The sequence below is a fragment of the Halichoerus grypus genome, chromosome 9 (genome assembly GCF_964656455.1).
Source record: "Halichoerus grypus chromosome 9, mHalGry1.hap1.1, whole genome shotgun sequence".
In the NCBI taxonomy this organism is placed as follows: Eukaryota; Metazoa; Chordata; class Mammalia; order Carnivora; family Phocidae; genus Halichoerus; species Halichoerus grypus.
The window spans coordinates 27319799-27346605 of record NC_135720.1 but is presented as its reverse complement, the minus strand read 5'-3'; the positions used below and the strand labels follow the sequence as shown (position 1 = coordinate 27346605).

At 40.3% G+C, this 26807-nt stretch overlaps 2 protein-coding genes and 1 non-coding gene across 11 annotated transcripts in view; 1 reads left to right on the top strand and 2 right to left on the bottom strand.

The window, feature by feature from the left end:
- The window catches only part of LOC118539363 (uncharacterized), a 75012-nt gene extending 62184 nt beyond the window's left edge, over positions 1 to 12828 (top strand). For 3 of the 7 annotated variants that reach the window (XM_078054673.1, XM_078054674.1, XM_078054675.1), the window contains exons 6-7: positions 3120 to 3272; positions 11514 to 12035. In XM_078054673.1, the coding sequence (XP_077910799.1) occupies positions 3120 to 3272; positions 11514 to 11872 (512 nt within the window). In that variant the 3' untranslated portion in view covers positions 11873 to 12035. Of the gene's footprint in view, positions 1 to 3119; positions 3273 to 11182; positions 11265 to 11513; positions 12036 to 12613 lie in introns of those variants that run through there. The other 4 variants (XR_013441083.1, XM_078054677.1, XM_078054676.1 and 1 more) reach the window with 4 other exon arrangements.
- IL22RA2 (interleukin 22 receptor subunit alpha 2) lies at positions 255 to 24040 on the bottom strand. 3 transcript variants are annotated; one of them, XM_036097860.2, is made up of 5 exons: positions 23213 to 24040; positions 19844 to 19979; positions 17990 to 18168; positions 2453 to 2622; positions 255 to 1029 (listed from the first exon to the last, which is right to left on the bottom strand). In XM_036097860.2, exons 1-5 carry the CDS (start codon positions 23271 to 23273, stop codon positions 880 to 882), a joined length of 696 nt encoding a protein of 231 aa, XP_035953753.2. In that variant the 5' UTR covers positions 23274 to 24040; the 3' UTR covers positions 255 to 879. The 3 variants fall into 3 exon arrangements, with proteins under 3 accessions (XP_035953753.2, XP_077910798.1, XP_035953752.2); XM_078054672.1 differs by lacking the exon at positions 23213 to 24040 and adding an exon at positions 20555 to 23163; XM_036097859.2 differs by lacking the exon at positions 23213 to 24040 and having other exon boundaries at positions 19844 to 23164.
- LOC118539392 (U1 spliceosomal RNA) lies at positions 3117 to 3280 on the bottom strand. Its single transcript, XR_004919152.1, has one exon. It is a non-coding gene; the product is annotated as a U1 spliceosomal RNA (small nuclear RNA).
- Positions 24041 to 26807: the final 2767 nt, after the last annotated feature.

Sequence of the window (26807 nt, the reverse complement as noted above, 5' to 3'; positions counted from 1 at the left end):
TTTGCCCAGGAGGGTTGAATAGTAAGTATGGCATAAATTGGAGTCAAAGCTTCTTTTTACTTTGTTGCTAAAAGATATTTACTTGATTTTGAGAATAAGGATAAATTATTTTATGGCAATATTAAAAAACAAAACAAACACAGAAAAGAAAACCTTAATATGAGTAAATGAGAGAAATTGTGTTGCATAGGATTCCTTTGGTATTTAGATGTTATTGTCAATATTAATCTAGATATTAATCCAGAGATCATGAGAAGTTTTTTCAAATACTATTTTTATTTACATAGAATTGAAAAGAAAATATTAGTTCATTAAGTAGAAATATTTTATAATAGAAATGTATGAAACAGTATATTCATATGAAATAGGAAATGTATGGGAAAATATTCATTCAGGTAAAAGTTCATTTATGCAAAACTTGGCCTATCTATGTCAAGTTAACTGTCTCAATAGAGAGTGAAAAAGGATTGCTTCAGGATTGCTTCTGTCTGAATTGTTATCTTAAAGAAAATTAATCCAACAATATTTTGTTAAATGCCTACTCTTACCTGGGCTCTCAAATGTTTATTTAGCTGTCTTAGAGCAAATGCAGATTGTTGTTGGGATATTACATTGAGAACTAAAGTTCTGCATTTCAGAGAGCCCTTTATTCTCTGCCTCCTCTTTAAATTCCAATGTTTTGAGCAGTGTTGCTTAAATTAGTTTACAAGTACAATGTAAAGGAAGAAAGAATGGATAAACAAAGTGTTCCCCAAGGTGTAATGGTGAATGCTTCATCAAGAAAATATAAACACAACTTTCAGTGAGATCCTTCAACCATGAGCCATCCCATTCTCAGAGAGCTTTCGATTTCCATGTTGTGGAGCACTCCATACTCCTTCAAGGAAGTTCCACACATCTCTCTTCACTTCTCTGACTTCTTCTGTCTAGCATGGGCTGGTACATTTCAGCCACCACACAGTAACCAGAGTGAGGTGCCAGAGCTCCAATTTCAACAACTCTGCTGGCTCCTTCATATACCTTTTGCTCCTATACGTAAAGGGGAAAAATAAGATTGTAAATGGTTTTTGGTTAGTCACCAACTTGCCCTATTTGTGATAAAATTAGTAAGTTGTCCATGGTCTCAGTAGTAGTTAGGTTATAGGCTTTCTTCCCAGACACATCCTCCTCCAGAGTCTTTATTCAGAGCCTGATAAAGGGACAGGTCATGGCTATGTACATGCAACATGAGGGCTGCTGACTGGCTGACCCAGTGGACTGTACAGTGAGGAGAATGGGGGAGACGTGGAGACCACTGTAGACACTGTACGACATGTGGCTAGAGAGATGAACTCACATCCTTTAAGACCTGCTTCTCCATTTGTCCTTCCTAGTCACTTCAAAGCCTGGCAGCACTATCTTTCCTGCGTCTGCCTGTCCCTAAGATCACTTGTTACCTCCTAATAAAACTCCCCTCCCCCTCCCCTTTTCTATGTGAACCAGTTCAAATAGGTTTCTGTTCCTTAGAACCAAAAGAACCCTGCCTTAGATGGACACTGAAAAGGAACATTCAATTAAGCATCATACAAGATAAAGGCACTGATGGTGGATTAAAATATTATAGCAAAATTGGCATAAAGACATAATGCTGTGATCCAAAAGCCACTTAAAAAGTGTGCCCCAATGTTCATAGCAGCAATGTCCACAAGAGCCAAACTGTGGAAAGAGCCAAGATGTCCTTCAACAGATGATTGGATAAAGAAGATGTGGTTCATATATACAATGGAATACTACTCAGTCATCAGAAAGGATGAATACCTACCATTTGCATCGACATGGATGGAACTGGAGGGGATTATGCTAAGTGAAATAAGTCAAGTAGAGAAAGACAATTATCATATGGTTTCTCTCATATGTGGAACATAAGGAATAGCTCGGAGGACCACAGGGGAAGGGAGGGAAAACTGAATGGGAAGAAATCAGAGAGGGAGACAAACCATGAGAGACTCTGGACTCCAGGAAGCAAACTGAGGGTTACAGAAGGGAGGAGGGGGTGGGGGGATGGGGTAACCAGGTGATGGGTATTAAGGAGGGCACATGTTGTGATGAGCACTTGGTGTTATATGCAACTAATGAATCGTTGAACACTAAAAATAAAAAAAAAAGTTTGTGTAAAATCCATAAAAATGAGTATGGAATTAAATATCATTAACACCAATCTTTAGATATGCAAGCAAGATTAAGTGGACACCAGCTGAACAAAGGCACAAAGATACACATACACAAGAGTTGTAATGGTGATGCCAACTGCTAATTGTTTATCAATGAGGGTGGAAGTGAGAAAGAATTTAAAAAAAGGTTAAGAAAAGTAAGAGGGGATTGTGTGGCAAAAGAGAGGACATACTTTAGAGCTAAAATGTTACTTAAGCGAACAAAAGAAAAATACCAAACTTATCTATTCACCTGAACTTACCTTTTCCAGTGAATTCTTAATTATAAAGACTCGGTATACTAGCTCATAGTAATTTTCTATTGATACATTTTTTCCTTTTTGGTCTCTATATGGTAAATTTGGAGCATGGAGAATCACCAACAAAGATCCATTAACTTGGGTTATATTCATGACGGGAGGATCTATTTTTGCTGGAGAAAGAATAGGAAAATTTGACAAATCATTCAAAAAATATAATATTTCACATGAACACACTCTAGATAACAAGTCAAGATTAAAATCAGAGATCTGGCAGAAATCATTATAAAGAGATACTGTTGACACCTAAAATATGAATGTCTGAGAAGTTCTTTAAAGATAATTTTTTCTTTGCAAAGACTGATACCTTTATCAGATGAGCTCTATTTGGGTCTTTTTCAATCTATTTGGTCCTTAAAAATAATATTTTGAACTTTGGTTATGCTTTTATTTCCTCTATTATGTCTTTATTTACTTTGCTATCTGCTTCCACTATTACAAATACTTGAAAGGCTAATCCGGTAGATGACTGTTTGTTCCAAACTTGCTTATACTGATCTGTTCCCTTGTGTTTTTATTGTGAGCGCATGTCTAAAGTTGATACTTTCTTTTTTGTTACCTTTGAGTTTTTTAAATTTAATTTTTAATTTTTTTTTTTTTTTTAAATCAGAGGATAGTGTGAACACAGTCCTCTACCAAGAGAAACTGTACAGCCGAATTTCCCGTGCTTGGGGAAATTGCAGGGGTCAGAATGATCTGAGTGCGCTGGATGAGGCTCACCCTGAGAGAACCACCTTCATGATCATGCTATCTCTCCCACCAGGTAAGTATGAATTTTTAAATTTTAAATAAACTTTTATTGACCTGTAAGTTAGATATTGACAGATAAAATAAATCATAAATAAATAAATCATATGGCTCAACAAATCTTTACAAATAAACACTCCTGAATAGCTATTATCCAGATTAAAAACAGAACATTATTAGCACCCCAGAAACTTCCTTCATTTTCTCTCCCATTACTTAGCCCCAGAAGATAACCACAATTGTCCTGACTTCTATCATCATATACATTAGTTTTTTGGTTTTTTTTTTTTAAGATTTTATTCATTTGTTGAGAGAGAGAAAGCATGCGCACCTGAGCAGGGGAGGGGCAGAGAGAGAGAGAGAATCTCAAGCAGACTCCACATTGAGTGTGGAGCCCAGTGTGGGGCTTGATCCCATGGCCCCAAGATCATGACCTGAGCCAAAATCAAGAGTTGGATGCTTAACCGAATGAGGCACCCTGGCCCATATACTTTAGTGTTTGAAATCATACAATATACACTTTTTTTGTGTGTCTGGCTTCTTTCATTATACATATATATATATGGGCTGAATTGTATCCCCTGAGAATTCATAGGATGAAGCTCTAATCCCTAGTACCACAGAATATGACTGTATTTGGAGAGATAGGCCCTTTAAAGAGGTAATTAAGGTAAAATAAAGTCATACTGACTTCATGGGTGATATGGGTGGGCCCTAATCCAATATGACTGGTGTCCTTCTAAGAAGACATCGACATGCATGAGCACAGAGAGATGACTATGTGAGGACACAGAGAGAAAGCCAAGGAGAGAGGCCTTGGAAGAAACTAAACCTGCTGGCACTTTGGCCTTGGTCTTCTAGCCTCAGAACTGTGGGAAAGTAAATTTCTCTTGTTTAAGCAAGCGATCTGTGGTATTCCGTGGCAGCCCTAGCAAATAGGCAAATATATATATTCATCCATGTTGTTGCATGTATCAAGAGTTTGTTCTTTTGATTGCTATGTAGTATTTAATTGTATGAATATCACAATTTATTCACAGGTTTAGGTTATTTTATATAGATTTAGCTTTTATAGATATTTCCATGTTTCAGTGGACACACCAATTTATATTCCCTTAAGTGGTATATGAAAGTTCCTATTTTTCACATTGTAACACTTGACATTATTTTTACAAATTTTAATTTTGGCCATTCTGGTAAGTGTGTAGTACCAATTCATTGTGTTTCTGAGTTGCATTTTCCTGAGGACTAATGGAATTTCATGTGTCTATTGGCCATTTATTTGGATGTCCTCTTTTGCAAAGAGCTGTTCAAGTCTTTTGCTCACTTTTTAATTGATTGTCTGGTCTTCTTCTTCTTAATTTGCAAGAGTTCGCTGTACATTCTGAACATAGTCCTATATGAAGGACATTGTAAATATATTCTGTGACTTGCATTTTCATCATTTTAATAGTATATTTTGATAAATAGAAATTCTTAATTTTAGTGTAGCCCAATTTATCAGTTATTTCCTTCAGCATTAGTACTTTTGGGGATCTGCCTATCCCAAAGTTATGAAAAATATTCTCCCATGTTATCTTATGGAATGGTAGTCAGCAAACATTTTCTGTAAAGGGCCCGATAATAAATCCTTCAGGGTTTTGGGCGGTACGTGTGTCTTCTGTAACTACTCCACTTTGCCATTGCTTGCAGTATGAAAGCCATTACAAGCAAAATGTAAATGAATGGGTGTGATTATGTTACAATATAATTTTATTTACAAAAATAGAAGCAGGCACTTTGGCCAACAAGCTACAGCTGCTGAGTTTTATTGTTTTCAGCCAGCCAGACCTGATTTTATAAATGGGCAATGTAGGGGGACAAGATTTATCGTTTTATTTAGTCTCATTTAGACCATAGTGACTCCACTGAACTACACAGTGGACACCAATCAAATGACCCTAGATGTGTTGCATTGCTTCTGAACTCTGGTATTTGGTTTTGTGTCTGCAAGCTGTCCTGTGGCACCATCAACCTGGTTCAACCTCAAGATGGTGTTTTCTGAAACACAAAAGTTGGATATATTTGAAACTCAAGTCTTTATGAATTTAGGAAACACCTGATTGCTAACAGAGTCAATACTGAAACTAGGCCCTCCTTTGTTTCCTCTTTCTTGGAAGGGTTTTTCCTAGTCTGCTCTTTTATTTATAGGAGGCCTCCAAGCGTCCAAAATTTTGTGAGGGTACTAGTTGTAACTCCCCACCTTGTGTGGTCTACAACCTAGTCTTCTGCCCCAGGAATGGCTTTTACCACTCAGGGTCTAGTTACCAAGTTGGGAAAATGTCCACAGGATAATAAGGCTTCACTTTGTTTATTCTCTGGTTTCCAGCTACTTTGTTTTGGACCCTGGAGATTTCCTTTCTTTCATGTTCCTCTGTAGAGTTAAAAGAATGTGTAATGTTTTATCCAGACTTTGTGAGCATTTTAGAAGAAGACAGTTTCTACCCTTGCAACTTCCTACCCCACGCCATTTAATCTGAAACCAAAAGTTGTTAATTCACTTTTCGAATGTCAGAAATTTTGCATAATTGCTTGGTGAAGGATTTCCCCTTTGTTTATACTTTAAGTTTCTGAAGTGGTTGGTATTTAATCCTCTTTGTGATTTCCATGATCCAAATTCTAGTGACCACAGACCCCTTGTCTATCCCTTGCAAGATGAGAAGAATGAGTTATTTCTTAGTTTTGTAGGCTAGTTTGATGTATGTTTAATTTTCTCCTAGATAAAAAACATATTTCTAACATTCTTATCACATATCTAGCACCAAAAAAACAAAAACCAAAAACTCCAGTCCTTTTTAAATAATGTGACTCAGAGTTTAGACTTACTTCAATTGGTAGACATTAGTTAAGGATGAATAGTGGCAAGATTAAATACTACTGTGTATTTTTCTTTTCACTTTTTAATATTTATGTGTAAGCTGACCAATCCTTGCCCCTTCTGGCCCAAGTTATTATTATTGAAGAATTTTCTTTTAATCATATGCATGTAGAACCTATCCTTTGAATGTATACCTTCATTATCTTAGATTTGTTTGTTTAATGTGATACTTAATCTTAAATACAGGTGAAATATATATTTCAAGTATTGGCCTAGAATACCAGTGAGCCTGGCTGCAGACATCACAGGAGCTTCTGGTGTGTGATCTAGGATGCTGAGCTTTGTAACTGAGTGACCATTCTTGACCTATGCACTGAATCGTGATTGTGTTACAGTGGACAGTTTAAGATTACTTGACCTCACAAGTCCATTTTACTCAACTGCTCTCTCCTTGAAATATTCTCTTCCCAGACCATTCACAAATATAACAGTCCACTGGGTTCCTCCTACCTTGTTGGCTATTTCTTCTCAGTCTCCTTTTGAGATATGTCTTCCCTACTCAGGATCTTTTGTTGAGATTCTTTCAATACCTGGCCTTACTCTACACTCCTTCTCAATACTTCTTCCTGCTTCAGCAGTCCTATCAATGCCCATTGTACTATATGCAAATTTATATGCAAATGTGTCTAATAGAGTTCTGGATCTGCATAGATATTTCCCTTGGATATCTGAAAAGCATATTAAACTCAACATATTCAAAACTGACTTATGATCTCCAATACTCTGTACCCCATCAAATTGGTCTTTTTCCATCAAACCTCATAAAAAAAATCTCATCCAATTATGCAAGCTGGAAGCTTAGAGGTCATCTTTGACATGTCCTTCTTCCTTATTTCTATATGCAACCCATCACCATGCCCTGCCAATTTTTCCTACCAAATGTCTCTTCAATGATAAATTTTTTATAGTCCTTTCCATTTCCTAATTCAAGCCAAATCCTGACTCTTACAGACTATTACAAGAACTCACTAACTCGTGGGGGAGGTGCAACATGGCAGAGGAGTAGGAGACCTAAGTTTCTTCTGGTACCAGGAATTCAGGTAGATAGTTATCAAACCATTCAGAACACCTACAAACTCAATAGGAGATCAAAGAAAATAATAGCAGCAACTCTCTGAACAGAAAAGCAACCACTTTCTGGAACGTCTCTTCTGATTTATTTAATATATATTTTTCTGGGGTTGTTGTTATCCTGTTAGCATTTTATTCTCTCATTCATCTATTCTCCTCTGGACAAAATGACAAGATGGAAAACTCACCTCAAAAAAAAGAACAAGAGGCAGTACCAACTGCCAGGGACCTAAATCAATACAGACATTAGTAAGATGTTGGAACTAGAGTTCAGGATGATGATTATAGAGATACTAGCTAGGCTTGAAAAAAGCATAGCAGACACTAAAGAATCCCATTCTGGAGAAATAAAAGAACTAAAATCTAACCAAGTCAAAATCAAAAAGGCTATTAATGAGGTGCAATAAAAAATGGAGGCTCTAACTGCTAGGATAAATGAGGCAGAAGAGAGAATTAGTGATATAGAATACTAAATGATGGAGAATAAAGAAGCTGAGAAAAAGAGAGAGGAACAACTCCTGGGTCACGAGGGGAGAATTCTAGAGATAAATGATACCATAAAGCAAAACATTAGAATAATTGGGATCCTAGAAGAAGAAGAAAGAAAGAGAGGGGCAGAAGGTATATTGGAGCAAATTATAGCAGAGAACTTCCCTAATTTGGGGAAGGAAACGGGCAGCAAAATCCAGGAGGTACAGAGAACCCCCCTCAAAATCAATAAAAATAGGTCAACACCCCGACATCTAATAGTAGAACTCACAAGTTTTAGAGACAAAGAGAAAATCCTGAAAGCAGCTTGGGACAAGAGGTCTGTAACCTACAATGGTAGAAGCATTAGACTGGCAGGAGACCTAACCACAGAGACCTGGCAGGCCAGAAAGAACTGGCATGATATATTCAGAGCACTAAACGAGAAGAATATGCAGCCAAGAATACTATATCTAGCTAGGCTGTCAGATATATTCAGAACATTACATCCCAAAGCAACAGAATACACATTGAAAATAGAAGGAGAGATAAAAACCTTCCAGGACAAACAAAAACTAAAAGAATTTGCAATCAACAAACCAGCCCTACAAGAAATATTTAAAGGGGTCCTCTAAGCAAAGAGAGAGCCTAAAAGTAACATAGACCAGAAAGGAATAGAGACAATATACAGTAACAGTCATCTTACATGCAACACAATGGCACTAAATTCATATCTTTCAGTAGTTACCCTGAATGTAAATGGGCTAAATACCCCAATCAAAAGACACAGGCTACCAGATTGGATAAAAAAACAAGACCCATCGATATGCTGTCTGTAAGAAACTCATTTTAGATGCAAAGACACCTCCAGATTTAAAGTGAGGGGGTGGAAAACTATTTACCATGCTAATGGACATCAAAAGAAAGCTGGGGTGGCAATCTTTATACCAGACAAATTAGATTTTAAACCAAAGACTATAATAAGAGATGAGGAAGGACATTACATAATACTTAAAGGGTCTATCCAACAAGAAGATCTAACAATTGTAAATATCTATGCCCCTAACATGGGAGCAGCCAATTACATAAGCCAATTAATAACAAAATCAAAGAAACACATCGACAATAATACAATAATAGTAGGGGACTTTAACACCCCCCTCACTGAAATGGACAGATCATCTAAGCAAAAGATCAACAAGGAAATAAAGGCTTTAAACGACACACTGGACCAGATGGACTTCACAGATATATTCAGAACATTACATCCCAAAGCAACAGAATACACATCCTTCTCTAGTGCCCATGGAACATTCTCCAGAATAGATCACATCCTTGATCACAAATCAGGTCTCAACTGGTACCAAAAGATTGGGATTATTCCTGCATATTTTCAGACCATAATGCTTTGAAACTAGAACTCAATCACAAGAGAAAGTCAGAAAGAACTCAAATACATGGAGGCTAAAGAGCATCCTACTAAAGAATGAATGGGTCAACCAGGAAATTAAAGAATTAAAAAAATTCATGGAAACAAATGAAAATTAAAACACAACTGTTCAAAATCTTTGGGATGCAGACCACCTCTTAGGCGGTCCTAAGAGGAAAGTATATAGCAATACAAGCCTTTCTCAAGAAACAAGAAAGGTCTCAAATACACAGCCTAATCCTACACCTAAAGGAGCTGGAGAAAGAACAGCAAATGAAGCCTAAACCCAGCAGGAGAAGAGAAATAATAAAGATCAGAGCAGAAATCAATGAAATAGAAACCAAAAGAACAGTAGAACAGATCAATGAAACTAGGAGCTTGTTCTTTGAAAGAATTAATAAGATTGATAAACCCCTGGCCAAACTTACCAAAAAGAAAAGAGGAAGAACCCAAATAAATAAAATCATGAATGAAAGAGGAGAGATCACAACCAATACCAAAGAAATACAAACAATTATAAGAACATATTATGAGCAACTCTATGCCAGCAAATTAGATAATCTGGAAGAAATGGATACATTCCTAGAGATGTATAAACTACCAAAACCGAACCAGGAAGAAATAGAAAACCTGAACAGACCCATAACCACTAAGGAAATTGAAGCAGTTATTAAAAATCTCTCAACAAACAAGAGCCCAGGGCTCTTGTGAAATATTGTGAAAATGCCTGTGCTAGCTAGAGCAATTACCAGGGGAATTCTACCAAACAATCAAAGAAGAATTAATACCTATCCTTCTGAAGCTGTTCCAAAAAATAAAAATGGAAGGAAAACTTCCAAACTCATTTTATGAGGCCAGCATTACCTTGATCCCAAAACCAGACAAAGACTCCATCAAAAAGGAGAACTACAGACCAATATCCCTGATGAACATGGATGCCAAAATTGGAACTAGAGGGTATTATGCTAAGTAAAATAAGTCAATCAGAGAAAGATAAATATCATATAATCTCACTGATATGAAGATTTTGAGAAACAAGACAGAGGATCATAGGGGAAGGGAGGGAAAAATGAAACAAGACAAAACCAGAGAGGGAGACAAACTGTAAGAGACTCTTAATCTCAGGAGACAAACTGAGGGTTGCTGGAGTGGACGGGGGTGGGAGGGATGGGGTGGGTAGGTGATGGACATTGGGGAGGGTATGTACTATGGTGAGTGCTGTGAATTGTGTAAGACCGATGAATCACAGACCTGTACCCCTGAAACAAATAATACATTATATGTTAATAAAAAAAAGAACTCACTAACTCACTTACCTGTATCCAATCTCTTCTTTTTCTGATCTGTACTTCTGAATATAGCCAAAGTGATCTTTTCAATACACAAATCTGATCATGTGATCCCTGATTAAAATTACTTTATATTTTTCCAGGGGCACCTGGGTGGCTCAGTCGATTAAGTGTTTGACTCTTGATTTCAGCTCACATCATGGTCTCTGGGTGGTGAGATCCAGCCCCATGTCAGTCTCCATGCTCAGTGGGGAGTCTGCTTGAGATTCTCTCCCTTGGCCCCTACCCTGCCCCATGAGCTCTCTCTCTAATATAAATAAATAAATCTTAAAAAAATTACTTTATATTTTTCTGGAAGAAGTCATAACTCCTTAATAGAAAATTTTCATTCGTCTATCTCTCCAGTGGTCCCCTCTTATTTCACATTCCTCCTGCCCACTCTTCTTCACCATGCATCTATCTTTCAGTCTCTTGTCCTTGACCTGCTTCCTCCTGCCAGAGGGCCTTGCCAATGCTATTCCCTTTGCCTGGAAATCCTCCAACATTTTTTGTCTAGTTAACCTCCATTCATCTTTAGATGTCAGCTCAAGTGTCATTTCCCCAGAGATGCTTTTCCTGACATCCCTGATCAGGTCCCTCCTTGACTAGGCTCTGATAGCACTGTGGATCTCTTTTGTACCACCTGCCATTGGTATCATGTTATGTTTGTTTGTATTACTATTTTATTAAAGTCTGTCCTCTCCATTAAACAGAAATCTCTATGAAGAAAGAAACTTCTTTATCTGCTGTGCTTGCTATTTTCTCCCCAGGACCTAGTATAATGTCCAGAACATAGTAAGTGCTTCATAAATACTTGCGGAATGAATGGAGCCAAGGTGATTATTTAATCTGAATTTAGGTCACTCCATTAGAAAATCAGGCCTACTCCAAAACTCCACAGCTATTTTTAATTCAAGAAAATATGGTTTTAAAAAATACTGAAATCATACTGAGCCTCAAATGCTGCTTTAACTTAAGAAGTTTTTTGTTGTTGTTGTTATTGTTGTTGGTTTTGTTTTTTTTTTAATGTTGCTTTGTTCCTAGATAGATACCAGGAGCCAGAATCCCTTAACCTAAAACTACACCCCAATGTTCAGAAACAGGTCTCAGGTGAGTCAATGCAGCCAGTTGATTCATTAGGCCTGTCACAGACTCTAGGAACGTGCTGTCCTAATAGCCTAGCAACGTGTTTTTCAAAACATTATTTTCAGAAAGCCTCAGGCCCTGTGGCAGGAGAGCCAAAGCTGGAGGTAAGGAAACAGGCAAGTGAGCAGGGCTCTCATTATCTCTTCAACAAGAGTAGCTCCAGTTTTGACTATGTTACACACTGCTTTTTTATTCTTTTTAAGAGGTCCTGGCAGAAGGCTTTTTTAGTTTTTGGGTTTTTTTCCTTCATGGGATAGTCATACAGAGAGAACACAAACTCTTCTTAATGCAACACTATCTAAATTAAAATATAATTGAGTTGAAGCTCATCTTGGCCAATGTCTTTGGCTAATCGTATCAACTAACCTAATGGATCACACTCAAGAAAGCTTTGTTTGAGGAACAAATTTGAACTTGACCCCTTTTCTAGGCTTGAATATAGTAATTAAACTATTCCGCAAACTCCCTCTTTGCTGTCTACCAGCTTAGTCATATAGTGTCCTTTTCCTCAACCAGAGAATTGGTGGTGGAGTGTATTGGGCTTGAATCTCGAGTTATTCCAAGAAATACTGTGCTGGATGCCATTGATAGTTTGCTCAATTCCCATTCCACTCTTCTACTAGTTGAACACTTGGAAAACTAAAGATGCCTTTTTCTAAATTCCAATGCATCTAGCATTCTGGACATGATCTAATTAGTTTGGGTTTAATTGGACATTGCACTAGTTAGATCACTAGGGTGAGATTTGGAAGGCAAGTGAAGTAATAATGCTACCAGTTTTATGATAAATCTTCTTTCATCCTTCCCTAGAGGATAATTGTGAATTAGAGAAAGGTAAGTACAGACTCTGGCCAGTAATGGGACCCTGATTCTGAGTTGATGATAATCTCTGTGGACTCAGAATGCCTCTTATAGTACGTTCTTAATAGTGAGTCAGGTAATAAAAGTAAATTTAATGAGATATACACAACAACTGATAGAATTCATTTCCATTCCAGTTCCCTGATCTGTGGCACAGAAGTTATTATGGGATGCAAGCAAGTGGAAGCCAACGGAGTTCCTCTTTTGAACAAAATTTGTGCATCAAAAACATCTTGAAAAATGCAGGGGTGGTGAGATGTATCACTTCCCCACTTGACTCATTTATTTGAATTATACCCTCCTCTTCCAAAAAGATGGATCTTGAATAATAAAAAGGATAATTGTAAATGTACTCAGGTGGTGACCATGGTGTGATTGCTATTCAGTTATAGTATCTCTGTTCTGGAGCCAATCAATATAGTTATTGATGGGAGAATTTTTTCCTTCCTTTGTCCAATAATTAGAAAGCATCAGAACAATTTCCTTTCACTTGGCTTTCATTGTCATCTAGATCTCTGTCACATATAATCTACAGGGTCTTTGATCTTTGTACCACCAGATATCATGTTGGTCCACTAAAGAGCTCATGGTACTGATTGAACTTGATATACCTTAAGTCCTACACACTGTAGATGCTTTAGTAAGATACACTGAAGCAGAGTGTTGGAGTTAAATTTCCTCTGGGGTTTGTTGAGACATTTCCTCTCAAGTAAAAGGCAAGTTGCTTCACTTTGCATCCTCTACTGCTAAGAAAGATTCACTGGGTTTGTTTGGTCTCTATGCATTTTGTAGGGAATACATACTGCATTTGGTTGTGTTACCCATTTGCAAAGTAACCCATAAGATTTTCAGCTTTGAGAAGGACCCAGACTAAATGACAGACTTCTCAACTAGGTCATGTTGCAAACAAGCAGCTCTGCCACTTGTCTTTTATGATCCAGGAAATCCAACAATCTTCAAATTATCTGTGGCAGATCAGGATGCTATTTAGAGACTATGGCAATTCTAAGTCCTTGGGTTTTTGGAACAAAGTCATACCCTCTTTAGAAAATAACTATTTTTCTTTTGAGAAAAAGTTCCAGACTCCCTGAGCCCTGATAAAAACTGAACACTTGACTCAAGGGATATTAGGGAAACATGTGACCTGAATTTCCTATCATGAACTGGGTGTCCTCTGATACAGAACATCATAAAGTGCTCAAAAACATGCCAATATTAAGTGGAAATGGATTATAGGAGTCCAGCCTCTAGTAGGTCTTACCATCAAATTAGTTTGTGAAAGTAGGTGGTTCATCCTCTCAGTGCAACTATATCTACTGCCTTATCACTTTTTCCTCCTCTACAGTTATGGCATCTTGAAGAGTCCCTTAAGACCACTTAACGTAAGAAGAAAAAAAAAAAAAAAAGAAGCCTGTTCCCAGAAGGCTCTGCATGACATGATGGTACTGGCCAGAAGTGGACTTCTATAGTGTTAAACACACTCAGCTGGTGGCAGGAGGTCTGGATAAGAAGTATATGGATGGACCCCTAAGCAAATATTTCTGTGTCCATGTGAATGCAAAGCAAAATACACCTACCAAAAGGAAGCTTTCAAAAATCTAGGTGGATATAGAATTGCAAGGGACCCAGAACAGCCAAAACCATCTTGAAAAAGAAAAACAAAGTAGGAGGGCTCACACCCTCCAATTTCAAAATTTGCTACAAAGCAACAGTAATCAAGACAGTGTGGGGGTGTCTGGGTGGCTCAGTCAGTTAAGTGTCTGCGTTCGACTCAGGTCATGATCCTGGGGTCCTGGGATCGAGCCCGGCATCGGGCTCCCAGCTCAGCGGGAAGTCTCTCTCTCTCCCTCTGCCACTCCCCCTGACTCGTTCTCTCTCTCTCTCAAGTGAATAGATAAACTCTTAAAAAAATTCCTTGGTACTGGAACAAGGAAAGACATATAGATCATTAGAATCAAATTGAAAATTTAGAAATAAACCCACAGGTCTACGATTAACTTATTTTCACCAAGAGCACCAAGATCATTCAAGGGTTAAAGAATAGCCTTTTCAACAAAATGACACTGGACAACTGGATAGACATTTATGAAAGAACAAAAGTGGACCCTTACCTCACACCACACACAAAAATGAACTCAAAATGGATCAAAGACCTAAATGTAAGAGCTAAAACTATAAAACTCTTTTTAAGAAAACTTAAGATAAACCTCCATAGCCTTAGATTTGGCAAAAGATTTTTAGATATTACCAAAAGCATGAACAACAGGGAAAAAACAGTTCATCAAAATTAAAAAATTTTGTGCTTCAAATCACTCCATCAAGAAAGCGAAAAGACAAACCACAGAATGGGAGAAAATATTTGAAAATCATATATCTGACTAAGGTCTGGTATCCATAATATATCAAGAACTCTTGGGGTGCCTGGGTGGCTCAGTCGTTAAGTGTCTGCCTTTGGCTCAGGTCATGATCCCAGGGTCCTGGGATCGAGCCCCTCATTGGGCTCCCTGCTCCATGGGAAGCCTGCTTCTCCCTCTCCCACTCCCCCTGTTTGTGTTCCCTCTCTCGCTGTGTCTCTCTCTGTCAAATAAAGAAATAAAATCTTAAAAAAAAAAAAGAACTCTTACAACTTAATAATAAAAAGACAAATAATCCAAATTAAAAATGGACAAAGGATCGAAATAGATTATTCTCCGAGAGAGACACAAATGGCCAATAAACACATGAAAAGATACTCAACACCATTAATCATCGGGGAAATGCAAATCAAAACCACATGGGGGGGGCGCTGAGATGGCTCAGTCGGATAAGTGTCTGCCTTTGTTTCAGGTCATGACCCCGGAGTCCAGAGATCAAGCCCTACATTGTCCTCCCTGCTTAACGTGGAGTCTGCTTCTTCCTCTCTGTCTGCTCTTGTGTTCTCTCTCTCAAACAACAACAAAAAAAACAAAACCAAAAAAACCCACAAGAAACCACTTCATACCGACTAAGACAGCTATAATCAAAAAGTCAGGTAGGTATTGTTAAGGATGTGGAGAAATAGGAACCCTCATACACTGCTGAAGGGAATATACAATGGTGCAGCTGCTTTGGAAAATAGTCTGGCAGTTCCTCAAATGATTAAACATAGAGTTACCAGGAGACCTAGGGATTTCACTTCTATGTATATACCTAAGAGAAATGAAAACATTTGTTTTATTGTACATGAATGTTTATAGGAGCACTATTTACAATAGCCAAAATGTAAAAACAAATCAAATGTCCATCAACTGAGGAATGGATAAACAAAATGTTATATATTCATGTACTGAAATATTATTCAGCCACAAGAAGTACTGATACATGCTATGTGAATGAACCTTAAAAAACATTTTGCTAAGTGGAAGCGGCCAGTCACAAAAGACCACATATTACATGATTCCATTCATGTGAAATGTCAAGAATGTTAGAGTTCCCTAACTCTATAGATACAGAAACTAGATTAGTGGTTGCCTTGGACTAAGGGGCTGGAGAAATGAGAGAGTAAGAGGGTGATAGCCAAGGGGTATGGCGTTTCTTTTTGAGGTAATGAAAATGTTCTAAAATTGGCTGTAGGTGATGGTTGTAATATCTATTACTATACTAAAAACCACTGAATTGTACACATTATATAGGTAATTGAAAGGGGTGTCAATTATGTCTCAAAAAAGTTGTTTAAAAAACTCTACATGGAGGCAGTGAAAGCCTATTTCCCCAGTGTCTCATACTTACTCCTTAGGCTCATGAACAAAATGGCTGTGTGAAAGGGATGGAGACTATATATAGACTCAACAATATGGACTTCCTTTGGCCAAGGCTAGTCTGACACTACTGAGAGTCCAACTTCCCCGTAAGGAGAACCAATGCTGAACCCCTAGTATAGTTCACCGTATATAGTAGATTTTTTTTAATCCCTTCTAACGGTGAGGGGATAAGAGACAGTGGAATGGACACTTTTCTGATGATAGATTTGTCTTCTCTGCTTCAATGCTTTTATCAGCAGTCCCCTTGACCACCCTAGAGTGAATGTAGCGACTGTCTTATTCATGAGCATAATATTTGACCATACATTGCTTATGAGAGAAGAACCAAGTTCATGTGGAAGAGATGAAGTCAGTCTCATACCCACAGGAATATTTGGCCTTCCAATATAGCCCATCACTTAGAAACCCCTGGCTTCATAGGAAGGTAAAGTGGCTAATTGAAAACTCAGTTTGTGAGACAGGACCTTGTGAGGTGGTCTATGAACTGGTATATGCTCTAATCTTGTGACCAATATATGGTGCTATTTCTTTCATAGACAGCATTCACTGGCCTAGGATATAAGAAGTGGAAGTGGGAAGATATAATCCTCACTACTAAACATGGTGAACGACTCCTGAATGGTTTGTTTCCCATACACTTGGTTATAACAATGGTTTCAAAGAATTGGAAGTTGAAGCTGCCTCCTGACTGGAGCTCTTCATGCCATTTAACCAACAAGGAGAAAATGAGGTCCTTATGTGTTGTCTGGGGCAACTGGTTCCAAATATCAAGGGGAAGCAGAGTTGCTATATATACAACAGGACCAGGTAGAAGTATGCTTAGTATCCTCTGGGGTGCCTCTTAGAGCTCTTATATTCAATGATAACAATTAATGTAAGGTTATGTTAAACGAATATAGGAAAGACCAAAAAGAACCCAATTCCATGAGAGTGAAGAGCTGAGGTACTGACTGGAAAGAAAGCAAACATTGAGTTAATAGTGAGAGAAGTTATAGATATTAACTACCTTCATGACTAGTGGTGATTATGAGGACTGCAGTAAATATCCATATTTTCTTTCTTGCTTTGGTATGCGTGTCTTTATATATATATATATATATATATATATATATATATATATATATATATATTATATATATTAAACATTTTTCTTTTTCTCTTCCTCTTTTGTCTACTCTTTTACATGGTAATGGTTTATTTTATAATTGACATTTTAGATTATATTATTCTAGGATTATGACTAAATTAGAAAAAAAAATATGTCATTGAGAAATGAATATAAGAGCAAACTTCTGGTCTCCCATTTGGGGGGATGACAAAAAGTCTTAATTTCCTCAACAAAAAATCCTTCTGAAGTGTATTGTCAGGAACTTCACTCCCATGCTCAGGAAAGAAATAGAGCTTTAGGACTCCTTTTCCGCTGTCTGAAACTACTTTTCTTCCTAAGAGGTAGCAGTCTGGTAGCAGGCTAGATTGTGGGCTCTGCAGTCAGATGCAGCAGAATGTGAATCCTGACTTGAGGCGTGCAAGCCACGAGAACTGGCCAAGCACTGGAGCCTCGGTGCCTTGATTTCATGGGCTATAAAATAAGGATAGTAACAGCCATCTTCTAGGGTTGTTCTGAGAATTAGGTCAAACGAGATGATGCCATAAAGCTCAGCGAAGCACAGGGCCTGCTCTGTGGGGCTACTCAGGGGCATGAAGAGCAAATGCAAAGAAACTCCATGAACTCACTTTCCCACCAGGGAGTGAAACGTTGCGTCATGGTCCAGCCCGAGTGGATCCCAGCCGAGGTGGTCCTCACCCGTCCATAGTAAGGTTCCTGTATATCTGATGTTTCGTTAGTAAGGTCGCAAAAGAATTCTAGAATACCCCAACAGTCTTCCTTATTTTTCCATTGTCTCTGTCCATACCTATAGAAGAGAAAAGGCAAAGATCTGAGGGTTGTTGTTTTGTTTTGTTTCCCATTGAAGGAGCCTTCCATTTTTTCAGTCTATTAATTTTTTAGACTAGTTGGGATTTTTGTCCTCCAACATCAGTAACACTGTGAAAGCTTCCGGCTGCACTCAAGTATCTTTTAAAAATTTTTTATTCTTGGGGCGCCTGGGTGGCTCAGTCCGTTAAGCGTCTGCCTTCGGCTCAGGTCATGATGCCAGGGTCCTGGGATCCAGTCCTGCATCGGGCTCCCTGCTCAGCAGGAAACCTGTTTCTCCCCCTCCCTCTGCTGTTCCCCTTCTTGTGCTCACTCTCTCTGTCAAATGAATAAATTTTTTAAAATCTTAAAAATTTTTTTTTTTTAATTTTATTCTTGTTAATCAAAGCGTTACCTTGCTGAAAGATAAACTCAAGCCTGACACCTTCTGCGTCAGTAGCAAAAGGGTTTTGGGGTTTTTAATACTTAGTGAAAATTTTCTTCTGGTGTCTGAACCAACTTCCACTTTTGAGTACTAGCTTCCCACATCCTTAATGCTTCTGAGGTTTCAACCCTGTGGTTTTCTTCACTTCTCATCAGCCTGCTGTTGAGTAATGCGGCTGATTCTGAGAAGTTGCTACCACTTTTCGTCTCAGGTATTGCTTACACAACACATCTTGTCAATCTTTTTGTTGAAAATGGAGAGGGGGTTGCATAAATTTTAATGTATAAAGAAAGATGCATAAACTTCGCAGTTGCTATGCAAAATATGTTGAGAAAAGCAGCAGGAGTTAAAGACTGAAAAACTTCTGGAAATAGTTCTCGTGACATTAACAAGAGGTTAATAAATGGGCAAATCTGACCTTGAACCTACCCCTGTGCTAGAGAGACATGGATGAGGGTATGGAATAAGAATTGCTATTTTGGTCCACAGCTACATCTGATTTTCTGAATTTCGAATGAAAAGTCGTGAACGCAAAACTGTCCTATCTCTGTCTCAGTCAGTATCTCTCAGCCAGCATCTCAAACTGTGGAAGAGAAGGAGGAGCCTCCAAAAACCCCCAGAAATGTATGAGTGGGAAAAGCCGCCATTGGCAAACCGGGAGCTTCTGTTTCCAGGCCTCGATCCAGGAAAGGAGCCGCTCACGTCTGCATCTGGCCGTGACGCACCAGAAGCAGCCCGAGGCGCACGCCGCAGCACGGTACGGGCGCCGTTTGTTTTTGAAAAGAATTTTCTAAGTTTTCAAAAATGACTTTTGAATTAAAAAGATCTTTTGTACACTCCTCTCCATGTGTCCCATAGCTGCTTCTTCCGCGGTCAGTAGCATCAGCTTGGTTGAGTACCTACTACGTGCCAAGCAATTTGCTCCCAACATTCACTAGATAAATATGTAGAGAGCCCACCGTGTGCCGGGCTCCACCGTGGAGCCAGAGGCTCAGCTGGGAAGGTCTCGGCGCCGGGTCTCCGAGGGATGAAGCGTCTCCCCCACAGACTGCACATCATCGTGCGTTTTGTGTCCCCAGGCAGCCTTCAAGGAGACAAGGCACTCCTGTCCCTGCCTCTGCTTCTTCTTAACCCCCCTGAAACTGAAAAAAGATCTAACACTCCACTGCATTCTAGAGCATGTAGTTCCAGGGGCCGCCTCGGTCAGCTGGAGGAAGCTCAAACTGCTTACGTTTTATACTGCACGAAATAGATGCTGCTGGTGCTGGTGCAAGCCCTCCCAGGCTGCCAGTGCAAAATGTTGTGAAAATTTCGAGACTGGAAATGTACTCTCTGAGGCTTCAGACACTCGTGGGCTGACTGAGTTTCTAAAATAAAAAGAGAAGGAAAAACTTTGAACATGAACGCGGGCACCATTGTTCTTAGCAATACTTTGCAGTGTGATGCTTGCATAAGGAGTTCTTAAAGTAGTTGCTAGAAGTGCAGATGGGAGAGCTGGAGCCAGCAGTCAACATTTTGAATCTTGAATGTGAGGATTTTTATGCACGCTCAAGTTGCAGAACGACTGTGTTCCCGGCTGTAAAAACGTGATATCCTCCCACCCCATTCACAAGCTCCAGAGGGAATAAATAGCAGTGAAAGGGACAGTGTTCTCTGTCCCTTCCGTGATGGTGATGGAATGTAATGACCAAGATGAAAAGCCCACACCAAGGCCACTCACCCACTTTCCTAGGAGCCATTCTATGACTGCTACACTGAGGCAAAATTCTGCCTGGGATCCGTTTTGGTTCCAGGCCCTCAGCCCAGCGCTCGGTTTCTCTTTTCTCAGGATCTTGCTCAACTGCTGGGTCTTGCCTTGCTGGCCCCCAACCTCTCCCAGCTGACCTGGCTTTATTCCAGGTGATCAGCCTTTGTTGCCTGGGTCCTGAATGGCTGCACTTACCAGCTTGCATCCTGGCTCCAAGAACTCAAGCATAATTGCTGAGATGAGCCCGTCCACGCTATCAGGGGAGACCGCCCAAGGCCCTGTGGTGGGGCCCACTGTTCCTGAAAAGAATCTTGAGTCTAATGGCGGCAGGAGAGGGCTAAGTGTGTACTGTCCGTGGCTTGTGCTTCGTTCCTTCATTCACTGAGTGGGTGATCAGTCTCACCTGCATTCAGTCCCGTGGCGGCAAGAGACTCTGACAAAATTGTATTCTAGAATCTGAAGGAAACTAGACCATGTCACTCTAAAATAGGCCTCTTAGACATAAAAAAAAAAAATATTGTGAGCTGAAGGCAATGAAGAAGCAACAAACACAGGAAAAGTCTCCATACCCTCCCCCTTTTCTGCCTAAAGGCAAGATATAAATTCTCCTTTTATTGGAGACAGGCTTCTCGGCCCAGGAGGGCACCAGAGGAGTCTGCCAACAAACCTTCCGTCAGTTTCCTCCCGTATGTTGACCATACCACAGTTTGCCACCCTCGGGAGCCTAAACCTGCCTTCCTGTGTCCCGTCAGCTCTATGTGAATGTATTGCTCTTTGTTGAAGATGCCAGATGAGCTGGAATACTAAGCCGCCATCTGGGTCACTCTTCGCTTACGTTCCTCACTCTCGACACACACTGCACGTGTTAATGAACAATTTGTTTTTCTCTTGTTAACCTGCCTTTTTGTTAACTTAGGCTGAGAGCCTAAGATGGGGCAGAGGTGAAGTTTTCCTCACCAACAAGTGTGACCTTTCCGATCAGGGATAGGAAGTTGGGCAGAAGGAGAGGGCGTCAGGAAACAACCTCGTCTTTTCCCCCCGACTTCATCTCCTACCAGACTCCCCCCTTCTCCAGGATGCTCTCCTGTCTCCTGCCCCGCCGTGCTGGGGGTGCTCCCGCCAGGTGTGTCCCTGCACTGGCCCTGCTCCCCCCCGGAACTCCGCACACCTCCTTTCTTCACCTCCTTTAAGCCTTTGTTCAAAAAATCATTGAGATGCAAGAACTTATTTCTGAGCCTATGATCTCAGCTCTGAACATTCAAGATTTGTTATGTTCTAAGGAAGGGGGCTGGTTGGTTTTTGTTTGCTTTTATTTTTATTTTTTGGAACTCCTTCAGTGTGTCAAATGGTGGCGTGTCCTTGGAAAGAGCCTACTGCCGCCGTTGATTTTGCTCACCCAAATCACGACCAGATCAGTCCTTGTAGTACAGAAAAAGTCCAGAAGTGTCAGGATGTGAGGAACACTATCTCCTGGAGCCTGCGCCTAGAGTTGATTTGCCACCCCTGAAGATAGTCAGCTCAATGTCCTTTAGCGCCTCTGTCTCTGAATTTCTTGTCTCACTTTTGTACCAGCACCGCTGCTCCCTCTGACAATAAGACCAGATCACCGTGTACCAGGTGCTGCGGCCCTGTACCTGCCTTAACTCAATCTGCCCAGCTGTTCGACAAAAAAGGGACCATTGCAGTGTCCCTCTTCCAGACAAAATTGCTGACGCTGCTTTTGTACCCAGGCATCTGACTGCAGAGCTTGCCTGTCACCCACCACAGAAGCCAAGAGCAAAGCCTCAGAGAGGGGAGCTAATGGTGGGGAAAAACACTGAGGGCCTGAGGATATTCTTTCTCCCCCTCGTGCCCGCCTCCTCCTTCTGGGTGGCATTCACCGACCATTGAACATATAGGAACATTAAACAAGTATCAGGCACTGTGCTGAAAGCCTTCCGTCTTATCCCATATTCACAACCACCAAATAAGGTAGCACGTTTTACAGATGGGGAAGTTGAGGCTTAAGGACATCGTGGCTCTTGCCCCAAGTTACAGGCCCGGTAACATGTAGAGCCCCGAATCATTTTGGCAGCACTGGGATTCCCGCCATAGTTTGCCAAACGAGTCCTTTCTATTGCCAAGGACCAAAGGTAGAGTCTACTCAAATCCACACCCATTTCTGAACAATGAGGGCTTGAATTGCTTTTATGTTATCAGTCCCTGAGCAACTGTATTGTCTTGGGAACATTACTCGAGTCATTTACACTGAGAGGTACCTATCTTTAACTGGGGACGGGGGGGAGGTTAATGGCTTTGATCAGAGGTATCTTGGGGTGACAAGTTCTTCTCTGCTCTTAAAAAGTTCTCTGTGAAGACCAACAGCAAATTCTCACATGCAGTTTATGGTCTCTATTCTGTCAGGCACTGTTCTAAGCACTGAGTATATATTAACTCATGTGATCCTCACAGTGACTTATAATCCCCATCCTACAGATGAGGAAATTAAGGCACAGCGGGGGTAGAGTCAATTGCCCAAGGTTTCCTAGATGGTAAATGGCAGAGTTGGGATCCAGACTCAGGTCGTCTGGCTGAGGAGCCTGCTCAAAACCACTGTGCTATAGTGTCCCCTGAAGGCAAAAGAAATATGAAGTTTCTTGAGTGTCTCCTCTTTAGTAGCTACTTATTAAGTCCACCTGGAGTTATGCAGGCTGCAGAGAGAGACTGACCCCATGTCTCTTCTGACCATTTCATGTCAGAAGAAAGCTGACAATTGGACAAAGCCGAGAAAAGCACTAGAGCCATTTCCAACAGTCCCTTGAGCTGACTCAGATGACAAAGTCGTGAGCAATTAAAAAGAAGTGAAGCACTTACCTACGACACCAGTCGGGAAGAAACTGATGAGGAAGCCTAGAAAGCAATGTTTAGGCGTCATGGTTGGAGCGCGACTGGTCAGACAACCAGTGGTCCCCTCACTGAGAGCATAGCTCTGGACGGAAGAGGAAACTGAAGAATCCTCATGCTGGACATCCCCTCGTGGGCTTAACCATGGTTCCTTGAAGCCACTACGATTTCACTTTGTCAAGACACTATGTTGTTTATTATTTTAGGGTTATTATAAAAGTATAGAAATCACTTCAAAAAATATTTGCCGTAAGTCACTTCAATGTGGAAGCTTGTTTTTGTTGGGACTGGGACTTTGTCAGCTCTGAAAAGGCAGAACACTGAGGATTGGCAGACTGCAGGGCAGGGTAGGGCAGGAACTGTGCAAGGCACTCGAAGGTGAGGGAATCCAACAGCTCGTGAGGCCCTCAGGGAATCTAGCCCTGGGAGGCAGAGGTGCTGCCGGCCACCAGCGTGTGGCTGGCACAGTGACTCTGAGAAACGTTCTTGGCAGTTACCGCTACCCGGGCTCCTGACCGTGGTTCAAGCTGGTAGGGTCTCTGGTTGGTTCTTCCTTTTCCTCCCTTCTTGGAAGCTCTCTGACTAACTTCCTGGGTATACCTCAGACCCTCCACACCCTCTGGCTCCCCACAGGGCTTCCCTGCCCCACTCATCTGTCTTCCCAGTCCATGGTGGGCCCCGGGGCCCCACTCAACCAATGCTCTTCCTTTTCCATTCCCACCCTCCGTTTCCGGCCATCTGAGAAAGATTCTGAGCTGTGAAACTACATGAGTCCTTAAAAGGTTGAATATGGAGGACAATCATTTTGAGCTACATTCTATCTTTTTCATATCTTCTTTGAAATCTGATCAAACTAGGTCATCTGTTCTTTGCCTATGATTCATTATATTCATTTTTCTTACCATTTTTTTAACCACATGTTTGTAGAGGCACTAAAATTGTACATTAAAGCCCAAGAAGAAAGCCATAATTTTTTTTAGTGAGGATTTTTAGGTCAAAAGAGGAAATACCTCTGTAGTCTCTTTTAAGTCCTCGGTAGAATAGCCTCTGTAGTAAGTACTAGGGAGGGCCGCGAAGCAGTTCTCATTCATTCCTTCCCTCAGTAACATGGAACAGACATTTGCTGCCTGATTAGTCTCAGCACCAAGGGTGCGGCAGCGAGTAAGATAGACTTTGCCCCTGCCTTCCAAAGCCCACTTGTAAAGGGAAGTAGACGTGACTGCCAGAGCGGTATGGAGGGGTTTGTGAAGATAACGCCAGGCTTTCCAGTGCCGCCATGCTGTGTCCGACTTTGGAACCGGACCCCTCATCTCCTCCAGGTGGGATTTCCATTGCTCAGAAGCGAACGAAGGCTTTCAAGGAAGAAACATGCAACAGATCTTAGGCTCCCTTTGTACCCTCTGGTGCTCCTTGTTTTCTAGACGTCTCAGCAACACCTACTTACTCACTGACTTTACCCAGCGAGCTCTAAACTTTGCATTCACCTGGGTTTGGTTTTTTTTTTTTGGTGTTTTTTTTTTTTTTTAAGTAGACTCCACGCCCAGCAAGGAGCCCAATGCGAGGCTTGAACTCACGACCCTGTGATCAAAACCTGAGCTGAGATCAAGAGTCGGACACCCAATTGACTGAGCCACCTAGGAGCCCCATATTAACCTTGGCTTTTAAATGGGGGCAGAGGGGTGATAACCTGTGTTTGAACTACTGATGTTCCATATCTTCTGCACAAATAGCTCTTGTTTCAAAGCAACCCAATTACCCCAAATTCCAGTTAAGAAAAAAAGAAAAATACTTTAATTCAAGGTTTAATAAGTAGTGCAGCCGACAATGAGATCAGGGTTTCCACTGGGTTACTGACTTTTGTAGAACAAATAAGGGACAATTAGAGGGGAAGGGAGAAGATCACAGAATATACTAAGAACTGAATTCTCTCAAAGATGTGTGAACTTTTGTGCTATGTTAAATTGCAGAAACCAAACCAGTCCTGTAACCATTCAATGAGCTCTCTGGTTGTGTGATATCATAATCTGCCTAAAAGCCAATTCTGCCACGATGCCTCAGGTAGATGAGAAGGTAAAATTAAATCCTAAAATCCTACCAATTTGGAAGCAGAAGAATTTGAACAGAATTATTTCCAGTGAAAATACATTTGCTTTGGGAAGGAAGAAAATTACAGATAACTGGAGATGTCTGCTCTACTTTGCTTCAAGCATGAAATGCTGGCTTCCAACTCATTACCCACCTTCCTCCCCTGCCCTCCCCCCTCTAACTCATCAGCAGGAAGAGTCCACCTTGACAGTGACAGGAGTGCCTCCCTCGTGTTGGGTCTGGAGAGAACTTGCCTAAGCCCCTGCCTTGGACAGACCTGATTCTCTTCTTTTTCCCTGTGGCTTACCGGAGACCAACAATTCACCTAACCAAGAAATCATTATTAATTATTTTTAAGTGTGATATGGGATTTTGGTTATCATTATTATTATTGTTAGAAATACATATTGAAATATTACAGATAACATGACACGATGTCTGGGATTTGCTTTAAAATAATCCAAAGGGTCAGGAAGAGGGTGACCAGCCGGCCACAAGCTGATAATTATTGAAACTGGGTATTGGGTACAAGGATACTCATTATACTTTCTACTTTTATATATATTTGAGCTTCTTCATAACAAAAGGAAAAGGACTTTAAAAGTTTATCTACAAGATGACATCTTTATAAAACTTCTTTTGGTAATTTAAATGCCATTTTAGTGTTGGTAACAGGAACTAACAACTATGGGGGACTGTGTTAAATCCTTTTTATGTGTTATTTTAGTTAATCCTCAGGACAAGCCCAGGAGGTCAGTATAATTATCCTGATATTACAGATGAAGAAAATGAGACATAAGCTCAAAGAACCTAACCAGCTCTACGGCATGTAGTGACAAAGCAATGGGTGAAGTCAGGTCTGGCTGACCTAAGGGGTCTATTATAAAATCACTATGTGTTATTCTTCACTTGTAATATTTATTCCATAAAGGGATAGAACAATGTCAATGAAGATTTGGCCATTCATTCCTTTAATTGTTGATTCACTCAAATGAATGTTTACTGAGCATGTGCTGTATCCCCGGGCACTGTGTTAGGGATGCAGTGATGAACCAGAGGGCAGAGCCGGTCCTGATCGGGCCAGCTTCCTTTTCTTCAGCCACGTCTTGGTAGTGAAGGGCCACATGTTCCTTATTCTCCTTCAGAAAAGTGTTTAAAAACTGCCTCAGTAGAGTATATCTAAGATGGACTGGGTTTCTGCTCCAGGTTCTTTCCCTCATTCTATGATTTGGTAAACAGGAGGCCTCCTTCTAAAGTTAATTTAACAGAGCACAATGATAACTTGAAATCCACTCTTCTCCTCCTCAGACCTAGAGAGAACCATATACTCGTAGTACCAATAACTGGGAAACTATTTGTTCTTTGTTATGCGCTAGGCCCTCAATAACTCTGAATAATACTCATGACCTTTAAGCAGTTCTGCATTCTGGAAATAATTGGCATGCATTTCAAAATAGTTTATGGACTTGAATCCAGAAAA

Bases quoted from the DNA above. Each gene is read 5' to 3' on its own strand.
- IL22RA2 (XM_036097859.2), bottom strand. From the start codon at position 20,064: ATGCAAGCATCACACTGCAAAGTATTGCTAAGAACAATGGTGCCCGCG. The intron at 2,623-17,989 runs GTGAGTTCATGG...TTCTTTCTCCAG, and splicing joins TTTCACTCCCTGGTGGGAAA to CAAAAATAGATCCTCCCGTC. The intron at 1,030-2,452 runs GTAAGTTCAGGT...CTTTACGTATAG, and splicing joins TTAAGAATTCACTGGAAAAG to GAGCAAAAGGTATATGAAGG.